At 48.0% G+C, this 24,062-nt stretch overlaps 1 protein-coding gene across 11 annotated transcripts in view; it reads right to left on the bottom strand.

Moving 5' to 3' along the window:
* Positions 1-11,033: 11,033 nt before the first annotated feature.
* The window catches only part of WNK2 (WNK lysine deficient protein kinase 2), a 96,380-nt gene continuing 83,351 nt past the window's right edge, over positions 11,034-24,062 (bottom strand). For 3 of the 11 annotated variants that reach the window (XM_058844875.1, XM_058844874.1, XM_058844873.1), the window contains one exon: positions 19,605-20,100. In XM_058844875.1, coding sequence (XP_058700858.1) covers positions 19,753-20,100 — 348 coding nt within the window. In that variant the 3' untranslated portion in view covers positions 19,605-19,752. The other 8 variants (XM_058844877.1, XM_058844882.1, XM_058844871.1 and 5 more) reach the window with 6 other exon arrangements.

Raw genomic sequence — 24,062 nt, 5'->3', positions numbered from 1 at the left:
ACTCAAAGTACCCCATGAGTGTGCTGCAACACTGCCAGGAAGTGAACACCCCCAGTCTTCATAATTGATGTTTTTCTGTGGAAAATGGAAAAACAGAAACTTCCACAGATGCTGAAGGGCTCAATCTGCAGCCTTAGAAAGAGTTTGGGTTAATTTAATCATAAAGGTACACTAACATCAAGTAGGAAAATGATAAACTAATGTTCCTATAGTTATAAGTAAGAATATGTCTTGAGTAAGTAAGAAATTATATTAGGTAAAATAGTGAGAGGTTTGAGCTGTAATAATGGGATTTATAAGGTAGGCTAAGGATCTAGAAGCTATAATAGAGGTGTGTGTGTGTATGAGTACGTGACCTACGAGTTTTTTGGCTGAAAGACACACACAGTGGGGAAGAATTAGGCAAAAGTGATCAGTTAATAAGTAGAAACAAGTTTTGTGTTAACTGTCTATTGGACCAAAATGTTATATATTGCTGTGTGAAGAAGAAACTCATGACTACCTTTAAGCTATGGCTGACTTGTTGCTCCTCTCCAAATCTCACACCTTCGAGACTGATATCTTACCTGGCTTACTTGAGCAATAAATCACCTTAAATAGCACGGTGGTCCCATCCCTTGTTTTTCATCTCAACATTTTTCCAAAGAACAGGTATTGCAGGCAGGCTATTTTAGGCTATAAATGGAAATCAGAAAATGATATTTTCTTTGCCTGCTAGTTCTTCTCCTGGGAATTTTAGTCCTTTCCTCTGTGCACATGCTTTGGTTGTTGGTGGCAGAAATTGGTAATATGGGTCTCTCAGAGCATCAGTCACTGCAGCCTGTTCTGAAGCACTCCAATGCCAGTGGACATGGGAAATCATTCCCACTAGTACCAACATCCTTTTTTTTTTGATCTAAAATCACATATTAGATCAAAACCAGATCAGGATAGCCTGATTTACCCCATGATTCCAGTGACAGGTAATTCAAAATTAAGGTTTACCAAGTAATTAAGGTATTTCCCAGCTACCTGCACTTCCTTTTCTAATAGTGGTAATCCATTTGCAACTCTCAGTTTTGCAGATTGCCTGTCACCTCCAGTGGATGATCAAAGTCTAGCCATGAATGCAGGCATTCTGGACTTGCAGTCCTGTCAATATCAGGGATCTCCGGCTTTGCCTTCAGTTTATAGCACAGACACTGCCCTCCAAATCATCCATATCATATGGATCTAATGCAAGAACTTTGCATGGCCTTTAAATCTGAGAAGTTCCACTTATCATTCTTCTGTCACCAATTCTTCTATCATTAGTTCTATTATTCTCACGAATTATGCTTTTTACTTCTTTTTTTTTTTTTTCCAAAAAAGCTTTGCATTATTAGGAACTCAAAAAATTAGGTTTTGCTACAGCAACATGCAGATCTCAGAACTTAACAAACCCTTAGCATCACATGCACTTTTCTCTTGCCCCTAATGGTAATGAGAAGCACTTTCTGGGCTAGGAAATACCCTCATTATTTCATGACAGGGTGATACTAGGCCTCTATTCTCTTGTTTGATTAAATCCTAATCACAGGTGTCCTTTGATAGGGTCAAACAATAATAATCCTTTGATATTTTAGTCAATTGTAGTACTACTGAGAAGCACTTTCTTTCTGCCTATAGAAATCAAAAAATACATTTAACCTTGGAAAAACATGATTCATGCTATTTTCTTCACTGAAGGAAAAGGAGTGGGCTTTTTTGGGTACAAGCCGATTCAGTGAAAGATAACTTAGTCAACAGGGGTCAGCTCTGGCACTGAGAGAAGATGAAAGATTTTGAGAGAATACGTGAAAAAACCAGATGGCTTCAACTAAATTAATAGAAAACATATTTTGTGTTTTACCCAGCCATCATGTGATAATCCTGACATCCCAAACTGTCGTCACAGTCACACTCTCTCACTCTCTTAGCCTTCCACTTTGCTTTGTCATTTACAGCATTCATGTGCTTGACTTCAAGCAACTGATGCTGTTCACTGGCTACTTGGTTTGACATTAAAATTTCATTAAATTTGGAAGAACATTTAGAAAGTTGGGAGGATGGAACCCACTAAAAATTCTCAGAGCACAGTGAAAGATGTAAAGTGACTGAACTCTCGGATTTACTTTGAAGAGGTCTTGTCCCCCTCTATCTCTCCTTGCCCACCCTTGCTGATGCTGCTTCCTCTGCACCTTTCTCATGGAGGCTCCTTTCTTTTCACGTGTTTTATTCAGATGTCTTCATCCTCATCCCTCTCTAGTCCTCCTCCAGAAACAGCTGGAGACCCAGCAATTACCTGTGCCTGCCTCCTTGCCTTATCACCAGTTCAAAGCTTTTAAACTATTGATGGTAATGGCTGACCCCCATCATTTAACTGTTGTAGTTTGTTTATTTAATTTTGTTAAGGATTTGTTGAAGCTTGTTAGGACGTTCTTGTGTCCTCCTGTTGATTGTACTGGTTTGGCCCCAGTTGTGTGTTATGTAAACCCCTCCTATTTCCCCTGAATGTTCCCTGCCAGTCACCTTAGCCCTGCCCCTACCCCCCTATCCATCATTGTAAACCCCACCTCTTCTTCCAGAGCCTTCTGTATCAATCAATTATCCCTGGAGGCCCCACTGGTTACTGTATCTTGCTCTGTGAATCCCTATTAGTCCGGAGTTTGTGATCCCCTCCCCTTACTCCTCCTCTCGGGATTCCCCATTGGTCTGCAGTGTGTGCCTTCCCCTGGAGATCGGGCTGTACTTAACTCCTTGCACAGCAATGCTCAGGGTTCTCTTGGGCCTGGATCCCTTCCAGCGTGGACCCCTCATTTCCCTCACCTAATCAAACCATTGCTGGGAACCTCAATCCAGGAGAGACTCCTCTGCTTTCTTGTCTCCACCCCTGACGCCGTGCACCGCAGAGCTTGGGGTGGCCCAAGAGCCTGGAGGTTTCACTGAGGGAAAAGCCGAGTGCAAACACCACCTAGAGCCAGCTGGAGCTCCAGTGCAGCGTCAATTAATCCCACTTTTCTCTGTAAAACCCCTTGTCCCAGGACTCCTTTCTCCTTGAGCCACGGTGGTTCCTCAGAATTAGAGGAGCAATAGTGAACAGGTTAGAGCTGTAAGGACACACAGCTCTCAGCCAGCAGCATCCTGAGCTTCAGCAGAGTCCACGAGTCCAGTAACCACTGAAACTTTACAAAGTTATGCCTAAAGGGTGGTGACCACAGGTCCATCCCTGTATTTGCAGCATCCACCAGGTGCTTGATTCCATTGATGATCCTATGGGCTATCAAGGAGAGTTAGTATCAGGATATGTACCAGAAAAGCAGCTTTTCTCAGAATAGAAATCAAGATCAGGAGGCAGAAGCCCTCACTGCCTAAATAGGGCTTAAATCTGAACAAGAGGTGTGGGCTAATCTATCCTGCTAGAGCAAGCAATACTCTGGTTTTGTTACTCGTGTTTTCTTACATTGCCCCATGTGCTGTGCAGGCAGAAAGGAACTTGTGCAGAACATCAGCAGTGCTAAATCATGATCCTCATCTCCTGCTTGCCCAGCCTTCCACCAGAGGTTATTTTTCACCACCAGCCTAAAAGGGCTCAGAAGAAAGCTCTGTCTTTGGTTTAAATAATTCAGTACTTTGGCCTGGATATCCTGAGAGGCCCCAAGAATCTCAGCCTTCACAGCAGTTTCTAAAATAAAGTAAAAGCAATAGAATGATATGAAATAACCTAACAATAAATCAAATGAAATAAAATAAATTAGTCTAAGTCACCATCAGCTTTATGATTGAGCTCTTCTGCCACATTCACAGCTCCCACTTGGGATCAGACCTGCTGCTTCTCCATCTTGGTTGGTTTGTGTCCAAGGCAATGGCAAGACAGTTTATTTCAGCTGAAAATTTGATGCCAGGCTATTTTGGGACTGAGTGAAACTTGTCCTCCATAATTACTTTACAATCAGTGAAGAGCTCTTTCTAGAGCAGGCTGATGTGATACAAAACATGCTTTAAATATTCTGGGCTTGTCCTGTGTAACAGCAAGAAAGGACAATGGCCTGGAGAGTGCAGGGTGTTCAGCTGAGAGGCCACAGAAGTGCCGTGGCTGTAACAGAATGGGCAGAAATAAACCATTTAACCAGCTAACAGGGGACCAAGGAAATCCATAGGAGAGCTGGAAAGTTTATGATGTGTGATAACACATCTCTCTGTAGTGCTATGTGGAATTTTATTACAAAAATACATGTACTTTGAGAAATGAACTATCAGTCTGTGATTCTGTTTCTCTGTTGCTGAAAGAAGGTGAATATATCATTTATTGGGATCCTCTGGATGTGCAGGCACTGCCCCCCAGCTGTGTCACCCTGTGCCAAGGCTGAGCTCTGCAAGTGAGCACTTCCCACCCAGCCCTGACCTTGCCTTGAGGACACTGGACAGCACCAGCAGCCAGAGCCCAGGATTTTAATGTCACCTAGCAAATCTCACTTGCATCTTGGTTCTGAGACCAATCTTCAGTGCTTGAGAGGATGGGAAAGAGTAACAACTCAACACCCACAAGTTAGATGATCTACCAACAGGTTTTTTTCCTTACCCCCACAGATAACCCTAGGAATCTAGCAGGGGAAAAACCAAAAGTGCCTGTTTCCAGCTATGGTAGTCACCAAATCCCTCAGGACTCACAACAAAAAGCCATTTTCTCCTTTCAGGAATTTCTGCTCCGTTCTTTCCATGAGCTTCTCAAACCACTTCTGCTATCACAAGGTGCTCAAGAATTTTTATCCTCCCATAACTATTAACTGTCTTCTTATTTCCAGCCTGCATTAACTCAAGACTAATTGATCCCCATTAAAAGGGAGGAGTTAACTTTTAACTCATGTAGTTCTTCCAGCCTGATACTTATCCCTAAGAGTATTTATCAGTAGTTGTCTTTTGTTGTGCTTCATTTGGTGGGGCTGAAAAAGAGAAGCTGATGTTTATCAGTCATGAAATCCTTCCTGCACTGGAACGAGTGTGTCCCTTCACCTGGGAGCCCAGACTAGCTCTGTAGTTTGGTTAAACTGTTCTGCTAAACTGTTGTGTTCTGCTAAAACACAACATTCTCAGCTGCATGTAGAAGTTGCTTATTTTTGGCTTGCAGTGAAGGTGATCAGATCCCAGGGTTCCAGTTCTGGGTGAATTCACAAAGCCCCACGTTGGCAGGGGGGGGCTCAGCCGTGCCAGCGTCCCTCAGCAGCAGAGTCACTGTCAGCTCCCTCTGCAGAACTGTCTCTGCCACTTTCCAGTCACTGTCAGCTCCCTCTGCAGAACTGTCTCTGCCACTTTCCAGTCACTGTCAGCTCCCTCTGCAGAACTGTCTCTGCCACTTTCCAGTCACTGTCAGCTCCCTCTGCAGAACTGTCTCTGCCACTTTCCTACAGCACTGCTGCATTAAAAAAAGTTTATCCCAGCACACTTTGACTGGCAAACAGCAGCTCTTTAGGAGCACTTCCTTCAGTGTCACCATGGCAGATAGTTTATTGCTGCCTAAGAAATTTGGCCATATCAGACCCCCAAACTCAACCAGCCTAGAAGTAAAACAAGTCCCCAGATGGGGCAGGGATGGGTTGGATTCAGACCCAAGCAGAGACCTCAGGCCGTGATGCTCAATCCAGAAAGCAGCCACTGCCCTGGTCAGGGAGCTGGGCAGTGCTGGAACCTCCACCAAGGAATGGTCTAAGCCTGGGAGTTTTGAAAGGTTGATGGAAGTAAGTTCTGAACAATAAAACAGGACTGGAGTCGAGGATTCTTTCTCCCAACCCAGAGTGGCACATAACACTTCAGTTCTGGTTAAATTCTCTCTGGGGTTGCCCTGTCCCTGCCCTGCTCCCCGTGTTCCTCACAGCCAGCCCTGGCTGCAATCTCGAGCCCTTGCTGTCTCTCATGGAGACTTTACAGTGAGTCCCTGCATGTTCTGAGCTCTGCTGGGCAGGACACAGCCTCTGTCCCATCCCAAATCTCACACCTCCTGTATCAGGACAGTGCCAGCAGTGAATCTGTGGCTCCTGGAGGGGCACGAGCTCCAGCTGGTGCATTCAGCACCACAAAAGCCCCCAGGCTGGTGCTGGAGCTAGAGAAGATCATCTCCCACTCACAGATTTGTTATATTTGGGCCTCCATTGTGTTTACTCCCCACAAATATTCTGTCAAAACGAGATTAAGAGTAAAAATATTTGCTAAGAAAGCAATCAAAGCAATTATTGCTGCATGATTGTGGAGCAAGGAGGAGCTGGAAGGGGCACATGTCCCCTGTGCTTGCCATGGCCAAGAGCTCCGTGTGGGACAGGAGTGCAGATTGCAGCTCCCTCTGTACCCTGGCAAGGTCCATGGCACCTGCATCTCCTGGGAGGGTGGTGAGGAGCTGCTCCCCTGGCACTGCCCTCCTGGGAGACACCACAGCAGCACTCAGAGGATTTTTAGGGTCCCTGTCTGGTTTTACTTTGCACATGAGCTGAGCAGTGCCCAGGACACGAGTGGGGACACCAAATCTCCCAAACCCTTTCCCAGCAGAGGCTCTGCTGCCTCACAGGGACAGTGGGGTTCCTTCCACTGCTTCTGGGGCTCCCACAGAGCCTTTGCTTACGTGAAGTTTTAATTAAAAATGAGCCTGTGTGTGTCCCTGGCCGGAGGGGACACTGTGCCCACCAGCTGCAGTGGGGTTCTCCTTCTCCATCCTCCCACCCTCCCATCCTGGGGCACGGGTGAGGAGCTCTGTTGAGATCCTCCCCCAGGCCTTTTGCCATTTTTCTTTTTTACCCAGCAATGCATAAACTCAGAAACGAAATATAGTGAGCGGGTTCCTGCCCTGAGTAAAGCAGTGATAAGGAATGCAGCACAGCTGCAGCACACTGGCTCTCAGCCTCATCCTAGCAGCTCAAAAGACATTTTCCAGAGACCTTTTCCATTTTGCAAGGAAGTTTCTGGACAATTAAATAATCAGTGAACTTTGCTCGGTGTTAAGGCACAAAACTCAGCCAGGGAGGTGAAATGGAGTCAGACTGGATGTTTTGGAGGACGGCAGGAATCAGGTCTATCTGATCCCCCATATTAGAAAAACAAGGCACGGGGAACAGACTGCTGCTTTCAGTTGACTTAATTAGTTTATACACTGAAACTATGAATAAAGGGGCTGTGCAGTGCTTTGGCTTCAGTAGTAACCCCGCAGCCATGACAACAGCGAAGCATTGCTGATCACCATGACAAAGAGCCAAGGGCTGCTGCCACAGGGAGCCAGCTCCGGCCTGCCAGCCATCCGGTGGCAGTGGAAAAACCCACCCTGAAAAACCCACTCTGAAAAACCCACCCTGAAAAACCTACTCTGAAAAACCCACCCTGAAAAACCCACCCAGAAAAACCCACTCTGAAAAACCCACCCTGAAAAACCCACTCTGAAAAACCCACTCTGAAAAACCCACCCTGAAAAACCCACTCTGAAAAACCCACTCTGAAAAACCCACCCTGAAAAACCCATTCTGAAAAACCTACTCTGAAAAACCCACCCTGAAAAACCCACTCTGAAAAACCCACCCAGAAAAGCCCACCCAGAAAAGCCCACCCTGCCACTGCTGTACTCAACGCTCCGGTTCCAGTCCTTGGTTAAAATCAGTGTTTGGGAGCAGGTTTGGGAGCAGGTTTGGGAGCAGGTTTGGGAGCAGGTTTGGGAGCAGCTCGTGCATGTCTGTGTTGTTTCATGGACTGCTGGGAACAGCAGTGTCTTGTGAAGCCAGGATGTAACACAGAGGTTTCTTAAAAAATAGAGATTTGAATAGTTGAGTGCCAGTAAGAGAATGCTGCATCCCTGCCTGTCCCAAGCTCCCAGCCTGGGCTGGCACAGGGGAATTCTCCAGGTTCCAGCCCACATCTTGAGGATTTTGTCCTAGATCTGATTAAAAAGGACAATAAAATATTCCATGTTTGCTCCCAGCCCGTCCCTGTGATTCTCTCTGTGGTAAGAGAGGGGCTCAGCAGTGAGCTGGCACTGTCACAGGGGTGCAGCACCTGCAGAGCCCAGAGCCCCAGCAATGATTTCTGTGCCCCAGCTCCCACAGGGTGGGCACGGCCCCTTTGGGTGCTCCAGCTTTGCAGAACAGGGAGCAGAGGAAAGAAAAAGGGGGAACTTTGCTTTTTCCTCTGGGAAACATCCCTCTGGGCAGGGACCCCCTGGCCCAGCTGAGACCCCCATGCTCTCACCCAGTGCTGGCCAGCACAGGGCCATCCCTGCTGGGGACACTGAGTTTGTCACCACACCCTGAGCTCCTGACACTGAGCACAGCCAGAAGTTTACCCAGAGAGATTAAATAAAGAAAATAAACAGTGCTGTGAGCAGGACATGGAATGGAAGCATTTTCCCAGCATGTGTGCAGATGCAGATGAAGCACCCAGAGAAGGGAGGTGACTCAAAGCAGCTCAGAGCTGATTAAAAGGTGATTGAGAGTCCAAGAGGGTCCCACACCGCTGGCACAGGGGCACAGCCCCACTCTGAGCACTTCCAATTCAGCTGGAGCTGGACACAGGAAACCTGCCCAGCTGAAGTGGAGCATTTGAGTTTGCTTTGCACAATTTCATTTTCCCATGGAGAAATCATCCAGGCAGGCAATTTCTGAACAATTTTCCTTGTCTGCTTTTGTAATAAGAGGTGGTAGAAAACAGTGAAGAATAATCATACAATCACAGAATGGTTGGGGTTGAAAGTGACCTTAAAGCTCTTCTAATTCCAACCCCCTGCCAGGGGCAGGGGTACCTTCCAGCAGGTGCAAGGAAATAAAGAAAAGGACAAATGAAAGTCTCCAACTGCTGAACTCTACAAGATGCACGTCTCTTTACTTGTCTTTGCTCATCAGTAAACAGGAATATTTTTCTTTCTGCATTGCTAATTGTCAGCTTCTTCATATAATCTCTCAGTGTTGGATAAATATAAAATAAATATAGAAATATGCTCCTAGAATCCTACTGCAGGAGCAAACGGGGCACTGCCAGCAATTTTCAGGGTGTTCATCACTTTGCAGGTGTGAGAGCAAACCCACAGGGAGGCTGTTGGGAGGAGGGTGTCTTCTCCCATCCCTGCATCACCAGCCAGCACTGGGATACAAAAAGTTCATTCTGCCACCAATAGGCAGCACAGCAATGCAGAGCTCCACTGACACAAAATTACGGGGTTTTTAAAGAAAAACAACACATGCTTTGATTTAACAAGGATAACAAACACGAGTTACCTTCCAAAGTGCCCCCAAACAAAAGGTTTAGGGCTGCAGAGCACCGTAGAGTCCCCATGCCATCCCTCTCCCAAAGCACACACACCGCTGAGTCCTGCAGCTCATGAGCCATCAGCAAACACTGGAGAATGGTGCTGCTATGTTTGACATTTTTAACTGGCTCTGCATTTCCATGAGTGCCTTACAAGCCCCTGGAATCCTTGTGAAACATCCAGCAGCCTGAAACATCTCCACGTGCCCCCAAGTGTCCCATCAGTCTCTCACCAAATGTATTCCTTCTTTTACTTTCCAGACATTCTCCTGCTCACACCACTAAAGCACTGAGAAACTGCACAGAAAATAAACCATTTAAACATTCTCCAAAGTCTTACGGAAACTGCACAAATTAAAAGGGGATTTGAAACCTTTCCAATCTTCCCCACCCCTCAAAATCAGCACCATCCAAACACTTCAGTGCTTCAGCAGCCCCTGAAGTCACAGGGATCTAAGCTGTGCTTTCAACATTTGCAGGAATTTCTTTCCATTGCCATAAAGCCCCAGCACTCACATCCCTTCTTCTCCAGTAGAGAGGCTGGGATGAAACACTGGGACCACAGAATCCTAGGATGGTTTGGGTTGAAAGGGACTTTACAAGCCATCCTTTTCCACCCCCTGCCATGGCAGGGACACCTTCCACTGTCCCAGGCTGCTCCCAGCCCTGTCCAGCCTGGCCTTGGGCACTGCCAGGGATCCAGGGGCAGCCACAGCTGCTCTGGGTAATCTGTGCCAGGGCCTGCCCACCCTCACAGGGAACAATTTCATCTTAATATCCAATCTAAATTTCTTCTTATTTAGTTTTAACCCGTTCCCCCTCACAGAATCATAGAGGATCCCATTCAGTGATTCATCCCAGAGGAGCTCAGGGACCCTCAGCAGCTCCAAACTGTAGAGCAAGGAGCAAACACAGGGGTACCCTCCCAGAGGGAGCAGCCCTTCAGAGGAGAGATTATCCAAAGCCAAGAGGGCTGGGCCCACATGGGGAGCAGCCACCAGCCAGGGCTTGCTGCAGCTTCCACTCCTGAGCTTTAATCCTGATACTAATCCCTCTTTTTAATCTGAATATTAATAGAATATTTATAAAATGCTTATCTGGAGTCAGGACCGTTGGTCCCCTCAACAGTGGAGGAGCTCAAGGGTCTGTAGAAGCAGTGAAGAGGTTCAGAACAACTGATGAAGGAAGTCCTGAACCCCAGAAGACCCTGCAAGGGACTTTCCTGGAGAAAACCATCTTTCAAACTCGGGAATAAAAATCTGAGATGAGGGTACAGTGCTTTGTTTCTGTGATCACTGGAGTAGTGGCTCATCCCTGGAGAAGCACCTCGGGGACACGACACCCCTGTCCCTCCATGCAGCAGGGAGCTGCACTCCCAGCCATGGGAAAGAGAACAGCCAAAAGAGAAACAGGGAGGTTTCCCACTCACCTGGATCCCCCTTCTCCTGCCCATTAGGGAAGGGACAGAGGCTGGTCCCTCCTGTGAGCAGGGAGCCCAAGACCAGCAATGATTTAGCACTTACCAGTCCCTGCTCCTGTGCAGGTGATCCATCCCATTTCCTCAGAAAAGGACAGGGCAGGAGGCACCCCAGAGAAGCAGAAAATTAACATAAATATGTATATTTTGGCCCTGGGGCTTCAACACTCTGAATTAAGCAAGTGTTTGAGTGGTTCTGGAGCTTTCCATGTACGTCCACCTGAGCTCTCCTCACCCCTGCTGGTGGACAGGAGGGGCCAAGGTGAAAAGGAAATAGGGAACAACAGCATCAAAATAAGATTTATTATTTAGAACCAAGATTTGGAAGAGACAGACATGGCAGATAACAACAAAAAAGAACGCCAGGCTCCAGCTGCGAGGGAGGGTGGTAGCGAGAGGCTGCCGGGCTGGGGAGGTTCCTGCGGCTCTGGGATCAGAAACACCGTGGACACAGCCTGGGCTGGGAGTGCACAGGGGCAAGGGGGGCCCGTGGGGACACAGCCTTTGGGCCCAGATGTAACAGCAGGAGCAGCATTTTCCCACTTCTCAGGACACTGCTAACCCAGCTGTCTGGAAACCAGGTGAGTAGTCCTTGGATAAATGAATGATTGCTCGTGAGATTATTGCTACGAACTGCTCTGTCCATCACCTCAGTCCAGGAGACAGCTGAAACCCAGCTCCAGTGAGCCCAGAGAAAGAAACCCCCACTGCATCGGTTTAGATCATTGAAGGCACTTTAGAGTCTTAAAAATGGCTCCAATTACCCACTCATCTGTGGAAGGATTTCAGTCTTACATTTAAAATCAGCAGTGACTCGAGACTGTATTTAAGTCTGGCATGAAAATGTGGCCGGTCTATGAGAAAAAGAGAGAGGTAAAAAGGGAAGTGACAAGCAGAATCATTCTCCGGTGCAGGATCCGGAGGTTTTTTACTTGATTTAAGTGGATTTAAAATAGAATCTCATCTTTAAAAAAGAACTGTGAGAAATTTAAATGGAACTGGAACTTATCTTTCTTGTATGTATGCCTAGTTTATCACTTGGAAAATTGCTTAAATGACAATTAACTCTGTGAAACAAAAAGCATTTGAAGGAGTGCCTCCTCCTCTTCCTCCTCCTCCTCCCTCTTCTCCATCTGCTGCTCAAGGAAACCTGGCTCACAACAGAAGGGAACAATTTGGAACAAAATCCTTTTCCCCCAAAATAATTCTCCTTTATTTTTTATTGCATAACATTTTTGTATTTCCAACTATAAATAAAAAAATGATTAGAAAGAAGTTACAAAATAGTGTTGAATGGACCAGAACGGCACAGAATTCCTCACGTATGATAAATCATTTCCCATCTTCCTCTTCCTCCTCCTTGGCTGCGGCGGGGCCTCGCGCTTGGCACCGTAGCTGTGGGGGCCACGTGTCAGTCGCTGACGGTCTCATTTTCAGAATCTAAAAGAAAAAAATCCATACGTGGATTTCACATCTAGGAAAACCCAAAGCAAACCCAAAAGGGCCACGTGAGCTAGGGGAGCTGCAGCGTGAGGGAGGTGCTGCTGCCACAGGAACGAGCTGTGGAGAACATTCCCTTTGGTGGCACAGCCTCAGCACCTCACGGGGCCCTCAGAACACAGCTCTCATTCCCGTGGGGAAGAGCCAGGCTCCAGGAGGCAGAGATGGGAAGAGCCAGCAGTTTGTTGAGAGGAGGGGACATGGATGTGATGCCATCTGCAGGTGTCAGAGGAGGCTGGGGCTGCCAGGACAGGTCGTGGCTCCCCACAGCTGCAGGCTTCAGGCTCCCCTGTCCCACGGGAAGGAGCCGATCCCAGGATGGCAGAATGGCTGAGCCCTCCCTGCAGCGGGGCCGTGCCCAGCCGGGCAGGGATGGGATCCATCCACGGCTGCAGGAGCAGAGCACAGGGAGGCTGCTTGGACAGACATGGAGGGCACAGCAAGGACAGGACCAGGAGAGAAGGCAAGGGAGGTGCTGAGAGCAGCACATCCCTGAGGCAGCAGCAGCAGCACAGGCGTCACCTCGTGTCCCCCAGCACCACACGGCCACCACACACTGGCTGGGGACGTGCTGGGGACATGCACCCAGACAGCACAGACAGACAGACAGACAGACAGACAGACTGCACACTGCTGTGCAGGGACAGCCACACACAGCTCTGCTGGAGCTTTGGGAAGCGCTCAGAGCTCATGCAGGGAGTCCTGGAGCGGCGGGGGAGGCAGGGGATGCTGGGGACAGCGCAGGGTGGGGACACTGCTGGGACCTGGCACAGCTCCTGCTGGCTCTCTGTGCTCTGGGCTTGGCGTTTGTTAAATGAACCCCAACTTTCCCCCTCGTGCATTCCCTGCTCTGCCTGCTCATGGGAAAAACTGACTAAAGGGAAGGAAGATCATGTCTTGCTCATTATTCCTCCCCGAGCTTGTGACCAATGTCAGTTCTGAAGATCTGCCTGGATCCACCCCAGCAGCTGCTCACTGTGGATAGCCAACATTTGGCATGGAGTTTCATCCAGGAAAACAGGACAAAATTAACTATCTCCAGGTAACTGGGAAAAAAACATCTGGCAGCACTTGGTCAGCCACAACATCCAGAGCAGAGCCAGTTCCCCAGGCACTTGGCTCCTCAAAGAAACCCCAGCAGGTGCTCAGCCATGGGCAGCCACCTCCCTCCTCACTCCAGAGTAACCCCACTCCACCCTGAGCGCTCCCAGGCAGCTCAGGGAGCGCAGTGACCCCAGGGTTTGCTGCTGCCTAATGGGGACAGAGATACCAGACTCAGTCTGTCTGGTCTGATAAACAAACTAGAAATGCTGAGGAAGTTTTCACTTTATTTACAAAGTCATTGAAAAAAACACAAGAGTTAATACTTTTTGGGGCTACTTTATGTCAGACTTGAAGAATCATTTGGAAAGGACTGGCAGCTGGTTATTTCTTTCTAAATCTCCTAAGTTTTTAGAAGGTGTCAGGGCCCTAAGTGCCTCACAAAAACTGCATCAGGCCCAGGGAAGTCCCCTGAAGAGTGGCTGGAGAGGCTCTCACCATGTCCAGCTCTTCAAAAGCCACAGAGCCACAGCTGGCACTCAAGAGTTGCCTCAGTCATGAAAAGCAAAATGTAGTGATGTGCTCCTTTCTGAGGGGGAAAAGCAATCCTGACTTTTCCCTCTGCCCTGTGACTACAACAATGTGCTCAATATTCACCATGCAATCATCCTGTTGCACAAAGAAATGCATCCAAGGCACCTTGCTCAACAGATTTGGAAAAACCAAGAGCTTCTCATAAGAATTCACTGCTGTAACAGATACTTTATCAAACTATAGGGCATTGTCTATGAACAGTGACCAAATGAGCCCTAAAGCTTCCTAAGGCTTTGTATGTCAGACTGAGGGCTCGACCCATGAAGAGCCTGAACTCTTTATGAGAAAATTATTTAAAGGGAGAAGTTTGATAATAAAATAGAGATCCCAGCATATGCAGCAACAGCCTTGATAGCACAACTGCCCCTGAGAAGGGAGCAGAGAGGATCATATCATTCCCAAAAGCAGCCACCTCCTGGTCCGAGCATGCCTTCCACCTGTAAGTGATCTCTGTGCCCACAGAGCCAGCAGTGCAGCACATCCAAACCCCTCTGAGCAACAAATTCCTTCAGAAAGCAGAATTTGTAGCCTGACTAGCTCCTAAAATCCATCTCAGGCCACTGCACTTCTGGAGGCTGGCAGCAGCACGGTTGTGACTGGAGCACCCCTGTCGTGCTGAGGATCACTCCACAGCCAGAAGTGGTGCCCCTGGCAAAAGGCACCGACACATGTGAGTCACAGCACAATTCCCACCAGATCAACAAACTGCTTCATTTCTGGGGTATGCAGACAGGAAAATGACTCTCAGGGATAAAATAACAACAGAGATCAGCGCATCAGACAGCTTCACTGGAGCTGAGTGTGCCCAAGCACCAGCCTGGCACTGCCCGACAGCACAAACCACTGAGGTGCTCCTCAAGGACTCAATCCAGGAAAATAACCATAGCCAGAAATAACACACAATCATGGTTTTGCTGGTCTATAAAATTCAATCCCATATCAAACACTCATCCACCCATGACAAGAGTGTGAGCTCCCCGTCGTACGCTCTGTAGAGAGACCGTGCCCACACTGCCCCACAGGAATCACCAAAATCAGGACCAGAGGGCAAGGAAACCTTACTGTGCATGCCACACAGTCAGAAACTCTCTCATGGGTGACTGCCTCCGAGCCAACACTTTCAACAGCATCCATGGAAATTTGAGGGGAACTAGCTTGCAGCAAGGCAGAAAACAAGGCAAGGGTTTGCCACAATAGCTGATACCTGAAGATTAACATCAATCTCACCCCAAAAGCCTTGAACCTTTTCCTTCTTTGCAGCAGGGGTGGTGAGGGGAGTGGGGATGACAGGGAAGGTAATACTGACATTTCAGAAGGGACACTTCTGGTTACAACTCTCCAAAGCCATCTTCCAAGGCACGTGTGAGGACAGATGTTTTTTCCTGCTCAAACATGTGCAAACTGAACAAAATTGACACGGACCCACAAAACATCCACTGGGCTTCTCTTGAAAAACTTTGCATGATCCCAGACCTGATAGTAATGCACTGGGATCATGAAAAATGCTTGAATGCAAAGCCAAGTTAAACTAATGATTCAAAATATTAGTGATTTCCTTCCACAAGTACAAAACAGCAAAACCAGCCCCTGGAGGAAGAAGCTCATTTCAGGAATCCTGTCTCTTAGCACCCTGTTCCAAACACGAGTATCTCTGCAGGAGCACAGGGAATGCCACATCTCACCCAGGCAGTCCCAGCGAATGTCAAGGATTTCAGAGAAAGGTAGAAGGCATGAACGGAGCAGTGTAAAGACAGATATGGAGTAATGGTTAAATAAACACAGAGTTCCAGAATGGTTTGAGTTGGAAGGAGAATTAAAGCCCATCTCATCACACTCCCTGTCATGGGCAGGGATGCCTTCCACTATCCCAGGCTGCTCAAAGCTCTGTCCAGCCTGGCCATGGACACTTCCAGGCATGCAGAGGCAGCCTCAGCTTCTCTGAGGAGTTTCCTCTTTAAATGAACTTCCTAAAGATTTTTATTTTTTTTTCTTTTTAAAAGGAATTTTAAAGTATTCCCTCTTTAAAGTTGTGGAATGGAGACCAGAGTTAAACATGCAAAGAAACTGCAAGGGCCAGTGCTGCATCATTCTTTGGAGTGAAATTTGTGCCAGGTAGGTTGAATCCAGATTTGCAAAAGAGCCTTAAACCAGTTTCTTGCTGCCATCTCCAGTGCCCAGCTTTGCATCCCTGTGGCAGATGAGCAGTGCCAGCGGCAGCAGCTCCTCTCCTTGTCCAGTCTTACTCCAAACAAGCTGGGAATGCAGTGGGAAAGCAGGATGGGGTTGTGCATTAAGATCCTCCATCACAATGTAAGGCAATCAGAAATCCAAATGAAAGGCACACAGGCAAACTTCCCGAACTGAAAACTGCAAAACTTTCCCACTACTGGGTGAGTGACTTTGGGGGTTAAACATTCTTTCAAGATTTGTGTCAAATTTCTGTCACTGAAAGACTGAAAATCGGGGATCTGTGAGCTCCCCCTTTGTAACCTGGTGTTTAAGGAGGCTGAGCACCTGTGCTGCCTTCCCACGTCCCACAGGGCTGGCTGGGAATGTTGGGTGATGGCAGAGCTACAGGACATGCAGGGCTGGAACCAGCAAGACCAGGAATTCTAGCAGCAGGTTTGACCCATTTGCTGCATGTTGAAGCAATATTCAGTCAGGAATGAAATGAGTTCAGTTCTGGGATGTGTAGGGGATCTTTTTAGGCGCGATTTTCCCGCTCTGATGGTGCAGCACGGACCCCTCAGTTCTGTCTAACTCCTTGGCTCACCTTTTGCTCAAGAAATCGCTCCATTTCATTTAATCTCATGTCATTTGCTTAATTGCCACCAAGGTCAAAGCACCCTGTAATACGATCCTCACAACTGAGGGCAAAAAACCCACGGCTTGAAGTGAACAGCCAGAAGAGCTGCAGCCAAGAGGGCCATCAGGAAATTAAAAATCACGAGTACAACAATGCCAGCAACACATTCTGAGCTCCTGCTTGGCCCCAGTGCAGGTGCACAGCCACCAAGGCCCTGGGAGCTGCCCCTGCTGTCCAGCCCCCCGCCTCTCCCGGGAGCACAGCCATGCAACGCAGCCACCGCGGGACACCGGCCACCAGAGACATCCCGACCCAGGCAGCACGGACAGCAAAGCCACACGGAGAGACACAAGCAGGAGTGTCACACCTGCACACCCTCCTCTCGCTTCTCCTGCAGCCTCACCCAGAGATGGTGACTGCCAGGAGGGCGCTGGCAACGGGACTGAGCTTCCTCACACTGAAATGATGCCAGGATCCTTCAGAAAGGCTTCCCTAGTGCTTTGCAGCTCAGGAGAGAGTTCGTGGGCCTCTTTCCCACCTACCAAACTGAGAATGCTCTCGAGCAGCAGCAGCAGCAGCCCTGAGGGAGCCCACAGGGAGCAGCCCTGGGCAGGGCTCGGTGCCCCGAGGTGCCAGCACGCACCTGCGGGAGGCACCACATCTGCTGCTGCCACACCTGCCAGGGACAAGAGTGAGAGTGGAAAACAGATGCACAATTACCTGCATGAAGAGCTGGAAATTGACACTGTTCTATGTTTTAGGAAAACACTGGGTTTTTCACACCATTTTCAAGCACAAAATGTTTATTTTTCTTTTTAATCTATACAATTTCTCGGGGCTTTTAGTGCCACTGACTTTGTCAGTATACAAGGGATGGACTATACAGGCAATAGCGACATAAACTGTAGGATTCAGTGCGAGCCAAAGGGAACCCGGTGTGAGAACATATTTTCCATGTTTGCTCATGAAGCATACAGACATGAATCTAAAAAACCCAAACAAATTAAAGATACATGGTACAGAGAACAGAAATCTCTTACTGCAGTAAGTATTTTGCCCAGGCAGAAGACTCTGCATAATTGTGTATAAAATTCAATTCTAACTGAATTGATGGAATAATATATTCAAAGGGTACAAACAAAATAATTTAGACAGGTATAATGCTGGAAGTACAATAGAACTATACAATTCACAGCTTGGCAGCACAGGACATCTCTGCCCCTCAGCAAAGGGTTACAAAATGAAGTTGTGGGGCCTTTGGGTGTGGAAACACCCAGGTCCTGTGCCTGTAACACTGCCCGTAGCGCCCAGGGAGGGAAGGAGACTTACCATGGCAAACCAGCTCTAGTGGTTACCTTGTGCCTTTAAACTGAGGTGCAGGTGGAGGCTCTATGCACAGTAAAATGTGAAAAAAGCAACTTTGGAACAGGAGAGAGGTGTCCGTGCCACCTGGAGTGCAAACTTGGGTAAAAATAAAGATAAATAAATAAATAAATAATCCCAAACAGAAGGTGGTGAGACTCCAAACCTGAAGTGTCAGATATGAAAAATAATAGCTTCATATTTTTATTCTGCTTTAGCATGAACACAGCTGGCATGCCGGGGACCAGACCCAGCCCTCAAACTCAGCAGAGCCCGAACACGAGGCTCACAGCCACCTGCAGATATGTTCTGCTGTGATCAAGAGTTCCACCACTCATCTTCACTTATGGAACACACATCAGCTTGTGATTTAACTAAATTATAAAAGCCCACATAGGGAAAGGAAATTAAATCTGGTTTGCTGCTGATCCAGAGGAAAACAGCATTTGCTGCCTGTTACAGAAGTCAGTCACCATCTACAGTGACTTTAGCTCAGGCTGGGAAGGAGAATGGAGAGCGCTGCCTGAAGCTGCTCCCTGTCCTTGTATTCGCTTTCCTTGGATCACTCTGTAAATGCTCCTACATTATTACAATGTGCACTTCACTACTCCTTGTACAAACACCAACAATTTTACGATCGGTGCATCAAACAAACATATCAAACAAACCTTACCTCACAATTCTTATTTCTAAAAGCTTCAGAAATGAAAATTCAACCCGTGAATAAAAAGAAAAGCATTTACAGCAGAAAGAAGCCGATGAGGAACATCAACTGTAAACCTGCAATACCTTTGCAAATAAAAAGACCTCCAACTCACAAGCAGATTGTAAATAAAATACACCTTTCAAATAATTATACATCTCTTTCCAGCTGGGACTGGAAAGCTGAGATTCAAGGCACTGAACTCCTGCAGGGTTAGTACAATTTGCTAATTATCAATTCAAGTACAGTGATATTAAGGATCGCAAGTGTGAAACAGAACACAAGGAATAAAGTGTCTTCAGCAATGGGACAGAAGCAGATATTGCCATGATGACAAACGATCTGTGGTGATGCCGCCTCTCAGTGATTGCTGGTGCAGGGTATGGCTGTGCCCCACACAGAGCACGGCATGCACAGAGCAAACACTCCAACGGGACGGCATCAAAACCACCGGGACACGCTCAGGGGTCACCCATGGCAAGGCCACCCATGCACAGGGTCACCCACATCAAGGTCACACATGTCAAGGTCACCCATGGCAGGGTCCCACGGCAGGGTGGCAGAGTCCCACAGTAGGGTCCCCAGGCAGGGTCCCCACAGCAGGGTCCCCAGGCAGGGTCCCCAGGCAGGGTCCCCACAGCAGGGTCCCCACAGCAGGGTCCCCAGGCAGGGTCCCCACAGCAGGGTCCCCACAGCAGGGTCCCCAGGCAGGGTCCCCACAGCAGGGTCCCCAGGCAGGGTCCCCAGGCAGGGTCCCCACAGCAGGGTCCCCACAGCAGGGTCCCCAGGCAGGGTCCCCAGGCAGGGTCCCCACAGCAGGGTCCCCACAGCAGGGTCCCCAGGCAGGGTCCCCACAGCAGGGTCCCCACAGCAGGGTCCCCAGGCAGGGTCCCCAGGCAGGGTCCCCACAGCAGGGTCCCCACAGCAGGGTCCCCAGGCAGGGTCCCCACAGCAGGGTCCCCAGGCAGGGTCCCCAGGCAGGGTCCCCAGCAGGATCCCACCCTAGGTCATGCGCAGGCGCGGGCTGGGCGGCCGGGCCGGGCGCTGCAGCGGCACCGGGTACATGCGCAGGCAGCCGCGGCCCAGCGGCGAGAAGCGCACGATGCCGGGCCCTCGGACCAGCCCCGGCTGCGCCACCGGCCCCGGCCACGGCACTCCATAGACGGGCGAAGGGAACACGGCTCCGTACTGACAGAGAGGCATCACGTACGGCGACACCGCGCCCGCCAGGGCAGGCCCTGGCACCGGCACCGGCAGGGACGCTGCGGCTCCAGGAGCTAATCCCGTGGGCATGGGGCAAGCCACCGGAACGGGGCACTTGCTCCCCAGTCCTGTCCTTACCGAATTTACCTACAAAAAGAGAAACACAACAAGTGTCGCTACAGGGCACTGCTCTCCACGTGCCAGCAGCAGCCCAGCCCCACGCTGGGCCCCGGGCGGCTGCGGGCACAGAGGTGCCACCGTGTCCTTGGGGCTTTCTTTAGAGCTCCTTTCATTCTTCCTTTTATACTTTTCTTGGAGGGTTGGGGGGTTTTTTGGGGTTTTTTTAAAAACAGAATATTTGGAAATTAATAGAAAAGGCTGATATAAGGCAGAGGGGAAAGTTACCTCGGTATAACCTCTTTCTTTAAGAAGGCAGGAAGCATAATTAAATAAGTGAAAATTAACACCCTCACATGTCCAAAGGAACTCAAGTATCTGTTAACTTGTGCATAAAAGTAAATTAACTTCACTAAGCGCAGAATTAACCCAGATCCCATGCTTTTACAGCCAGCCTCAAAAGAGTTTTAAAAATTCTAGCCCTTATTTCTGTACAAAATTGTTTCTCACAGCGCCGGGGAGCTGAGGGTAAGGGGGGCAGGAGACCTCTTGTGGTGCCTCATGGACTGCCAGGACCGATTCCAGCCACTTTTCTAAAATCCTATGAACATACACTTCAACTATTCAGCTTTTGCATGTAAGAGGCAGAGAAAGGGCTCTCCTCCCTCAATATGGGATGGCAGAGATTCCCAATTTCCACACTCCATCTTGCATGATGCCATGGGAACTGCTGCTGCCCCAAACGTTTGCAGCATTTCATTTTTCGTGTCACAGAATTTACAGCTCCCTGCCAGGGTTCCCACCAGGCCATCACCTATTTGTGGCACAAGGAAAAAAGGATGTTGTTTAATTCCAGGCTCTCTCAACAACAGGGTATTTCACATTCAATTGATAAAATTGGTGTGAAGGTGAAATTTTGGCAGAAAAAATGAACACATGTTTAAGGCTGCATGGGATTCTTACTCGATGTTTGATTTTAATCTTTCTTCTCAATAAACAATAAAAATGGCATTGTCCCCTGGGGTGTCCTGCTTTGGGCATTAACCTCTGTTCCATGGGCAATTTTAGAAAAATACAGAACTATTTGGTACTCCACTTCCCTGTCTCCCATTCTCACCTGAAACCTGAATCTGATGGTGAGTGTTGACGTGAAAGAGATCCTTCAGGATCATTAATTTAATACCAGTAATTTATAAAACCCCACCAAAATTATCAGAAACCAAAGGAAAAAGAAACAGAGGAACCAAGGATGGATTTTTAAGACCTGCAGACTTCTGTAAGCTGTTATTAGATTCTTGTTTTAACATCCTCAAAACAGTGGTTTCCACCAAACTAAGCACCTGTGAGGAGTGCCAGCAGATGTTTGTGAAAATGCTGCATTTTGGACAATGCCCTCAGGCATGTGTGGGACTGTTGGGGTGCCCTGTGCAGGGCCAGGAGTTGGACTATACTAGCAAGAGATTATTCAGTGGCACTGAAAATGTGAGGTGACATTTTTGCCCTTTTTAAAAATTAATTTGAAAAAGCTTATTTTTGGCTCTTTTAAAGTACTGGGAAATATGACTCACTCCAGTTTGGAACTTTTTCCTTCTCAGCTGAATTCCTCAGTAAAGCAGTGACTGCATTTAATGCTACGTATGTGTGACCAGAAGAAATTGTCATGCCCCAAACCCAACATTACACATACACATTAAACCTGATAATGTTATGACAAACACACATTAGTGGTTTAAGTTCTCTTCCTCTACCTTCCTCCTATGCTTCAAGCACACTTTGAGAGCCCTGGCACCTGGCTCTCACATCTTCCCCTGGGTAGGAGCCTCTTGGGTATGGCCTTTTTTAACTATCACCTTTTGAACCAGTTCTGATGACTCAACACCGATGGAGGCCCACACATCCCATCAATTCCTGCATGGAGAGGCCAACTGAAACATCAAAATTAACAAGCACCAGAAAAGCAGCCCCAAAACTGTGGATTTCCCAGCTCCAGGAAAACCAGGAGACTGCAAATGCCTTTGCTGGTCCTGTTCAGGGGGCAGCAGATGGGCGTTCAGGCAGTGATGAACGAGGTGTGCGCATTGCTCTCCCAGGATCAGCCCTGAACAGGACCAGCTCAGCATCTCAAGCCGGCCAGGGAAGCCCCAGGGCTGCAGAGTGCCGTGTCCATGGCCAGGGCTTCACCTGAGCAGGAGCCCTGAGCCTGTGCAGTCACTCCTGCCTGGCCAGCTTTAGCCCTCACAGCATCTCCGTGGCCTCTCCTCCTTCCAAATCCTCCCTGTGCTGAGGAGCCCAGAGCTGCAGGCAGTCCTGATGGTGGGCTCTCAGGAGGGTACCATGCATTACATGGGTAGGAAGGGAAGCTCTTCCCCTCTACATCTCCACTAGGCTCCTCTGCTGAAGCAATGAACCCACAGCCAGGAGAGACAGAGGCAGCTGCACCCCTCACACCTCTGCTCGTGCCACCCCCTCACCTGCACCCCTCACCTCTCCCTGCGCTGACAAACCTCTGCTCTGAGCACCTGTACGAGTCCCTGCAGGCACCAGGCACCAGCTCCTGCTTCCCCTACACCTGCCTGCTCCTGACAGCTTGTCCTTTGTGACTCTTTATTCCTCTTCCCCCAAATAATCACAGAAACTCATTTAGGAAACAAGAATAATACATACACGGAGAACAACATACTGGAAGATACTGGTAAAAATGAGAAAACCTCACAAGACAAAGACTAGGGTAGTTCAAATATCCCAAATATCCAAAGTTCTTTGGACTAATTTTAATTTTTCCTGTGCTCTACCAGGCAAATTTCAAAGTGATCACTCCAGTGATACTCACAACTCCAGTACTGTCAAACCACACAGCCAAGCATTGGGTGTCCCTTACCAACATCATAAATACTTCTGGGTTTATATCAGAGCAGAGGAAACAAGGTAATTCTGCTGTGAAAGCTGACCATAACTATCAGAACCCATTTGAAAAAGCAGGATTTATATGATTTTTCTTTTGCTGGCTACCCAATTAGCATCAGTTTTCCTTCTGTATGGACCAGCTGCTGCTGAAACGAACCTGAGTCACAGGGCAGTCAGAGCTGGCTGCCAACGTGAGCACTAAGGATGCTAATCCATCTCTTTTATCACTTTTTCCCAGTTTACACAAACCCCAAACCTTTCAGGCACTCCTGAAGAGATGGTTGGGCTTTTCCAATTCCCTGGAAAACTATTCTGCCATTCAGACCAAGGCAGTGTTGAATAGTTTCAAATACAGATTCACTTTTTCTTGTTTTCCCAATCCAACAGAGAGGGAAGACACAGTAAAGGGGATAGAGACCTGTGTGTTCTCAGAAATAACCTCACTATGCATTGGGAACATGTTTCAGCTTTTTTGGGATAATGTTTTTTTCTGTAAAACCCATGGAGTTACCCACAGCATGGAGAATAGAAAACATTTCTGGCTAGCCCTTCATTCTCAGGTATCTCCAAATAGTGTCTTTAAGTACACAACATTCAGTATTCTTTGCACAGAAGGCAGCTCACATTCCTAAGCTTATTCCTTGACTGTAAAATTACCTGTAAAAAATTATTATTATTTCATCATATCGTCATAAAGACCACAGAGAGAAATCACTCAGGCAGTTTGACCTCAGTTCTTTCTAATATTTCCTACTGCATTTCAAACTCCTGCTGATGAGAATCTACCTGCATTTCCATGCTTCACAAAGCCATTTGAAAAGGAACATTTCAATGCTCCTATGACACAACTGGATGAAGGTTCCTTCCCCCTTGAAAGGTCCCCCCCCCACATTTCTAATATAATCAACCAGGATTTGCAGGCAAAGGGACTGGTAACTTCCATAGAAACAAAGCAGAATATGAAGTTAGTTATAATATAAAGCTAGTTTTAAAATTTTCCTTTGCATCCCAGTTACGTTATTGCTGTCTACACTTCTGATGACAGAGGATGAGAAGAAAACCACTCACTCTTATTAAACACACTACCA

Source organism: Poecile atricapillus, chromosome 9 (genome assembly GCF_030490865.1).
Source record: "Poecile atricapillus isolate bPoeAtr1 chromosome 9, bPoeAtr1.hap1, whole genome shotgun sequence".
Taxonomy (NCBI): domain Eukaryota; kingdom Metazoa; phylum Chordata; class Aves; order Passeriformes; family Paridae; genus Poecile; species Poecile atricapillus.
Note: the sequence above shows the minus strand (reverse complement) of the source record. Positions and strands in the feature narration are given on the sequence as shown.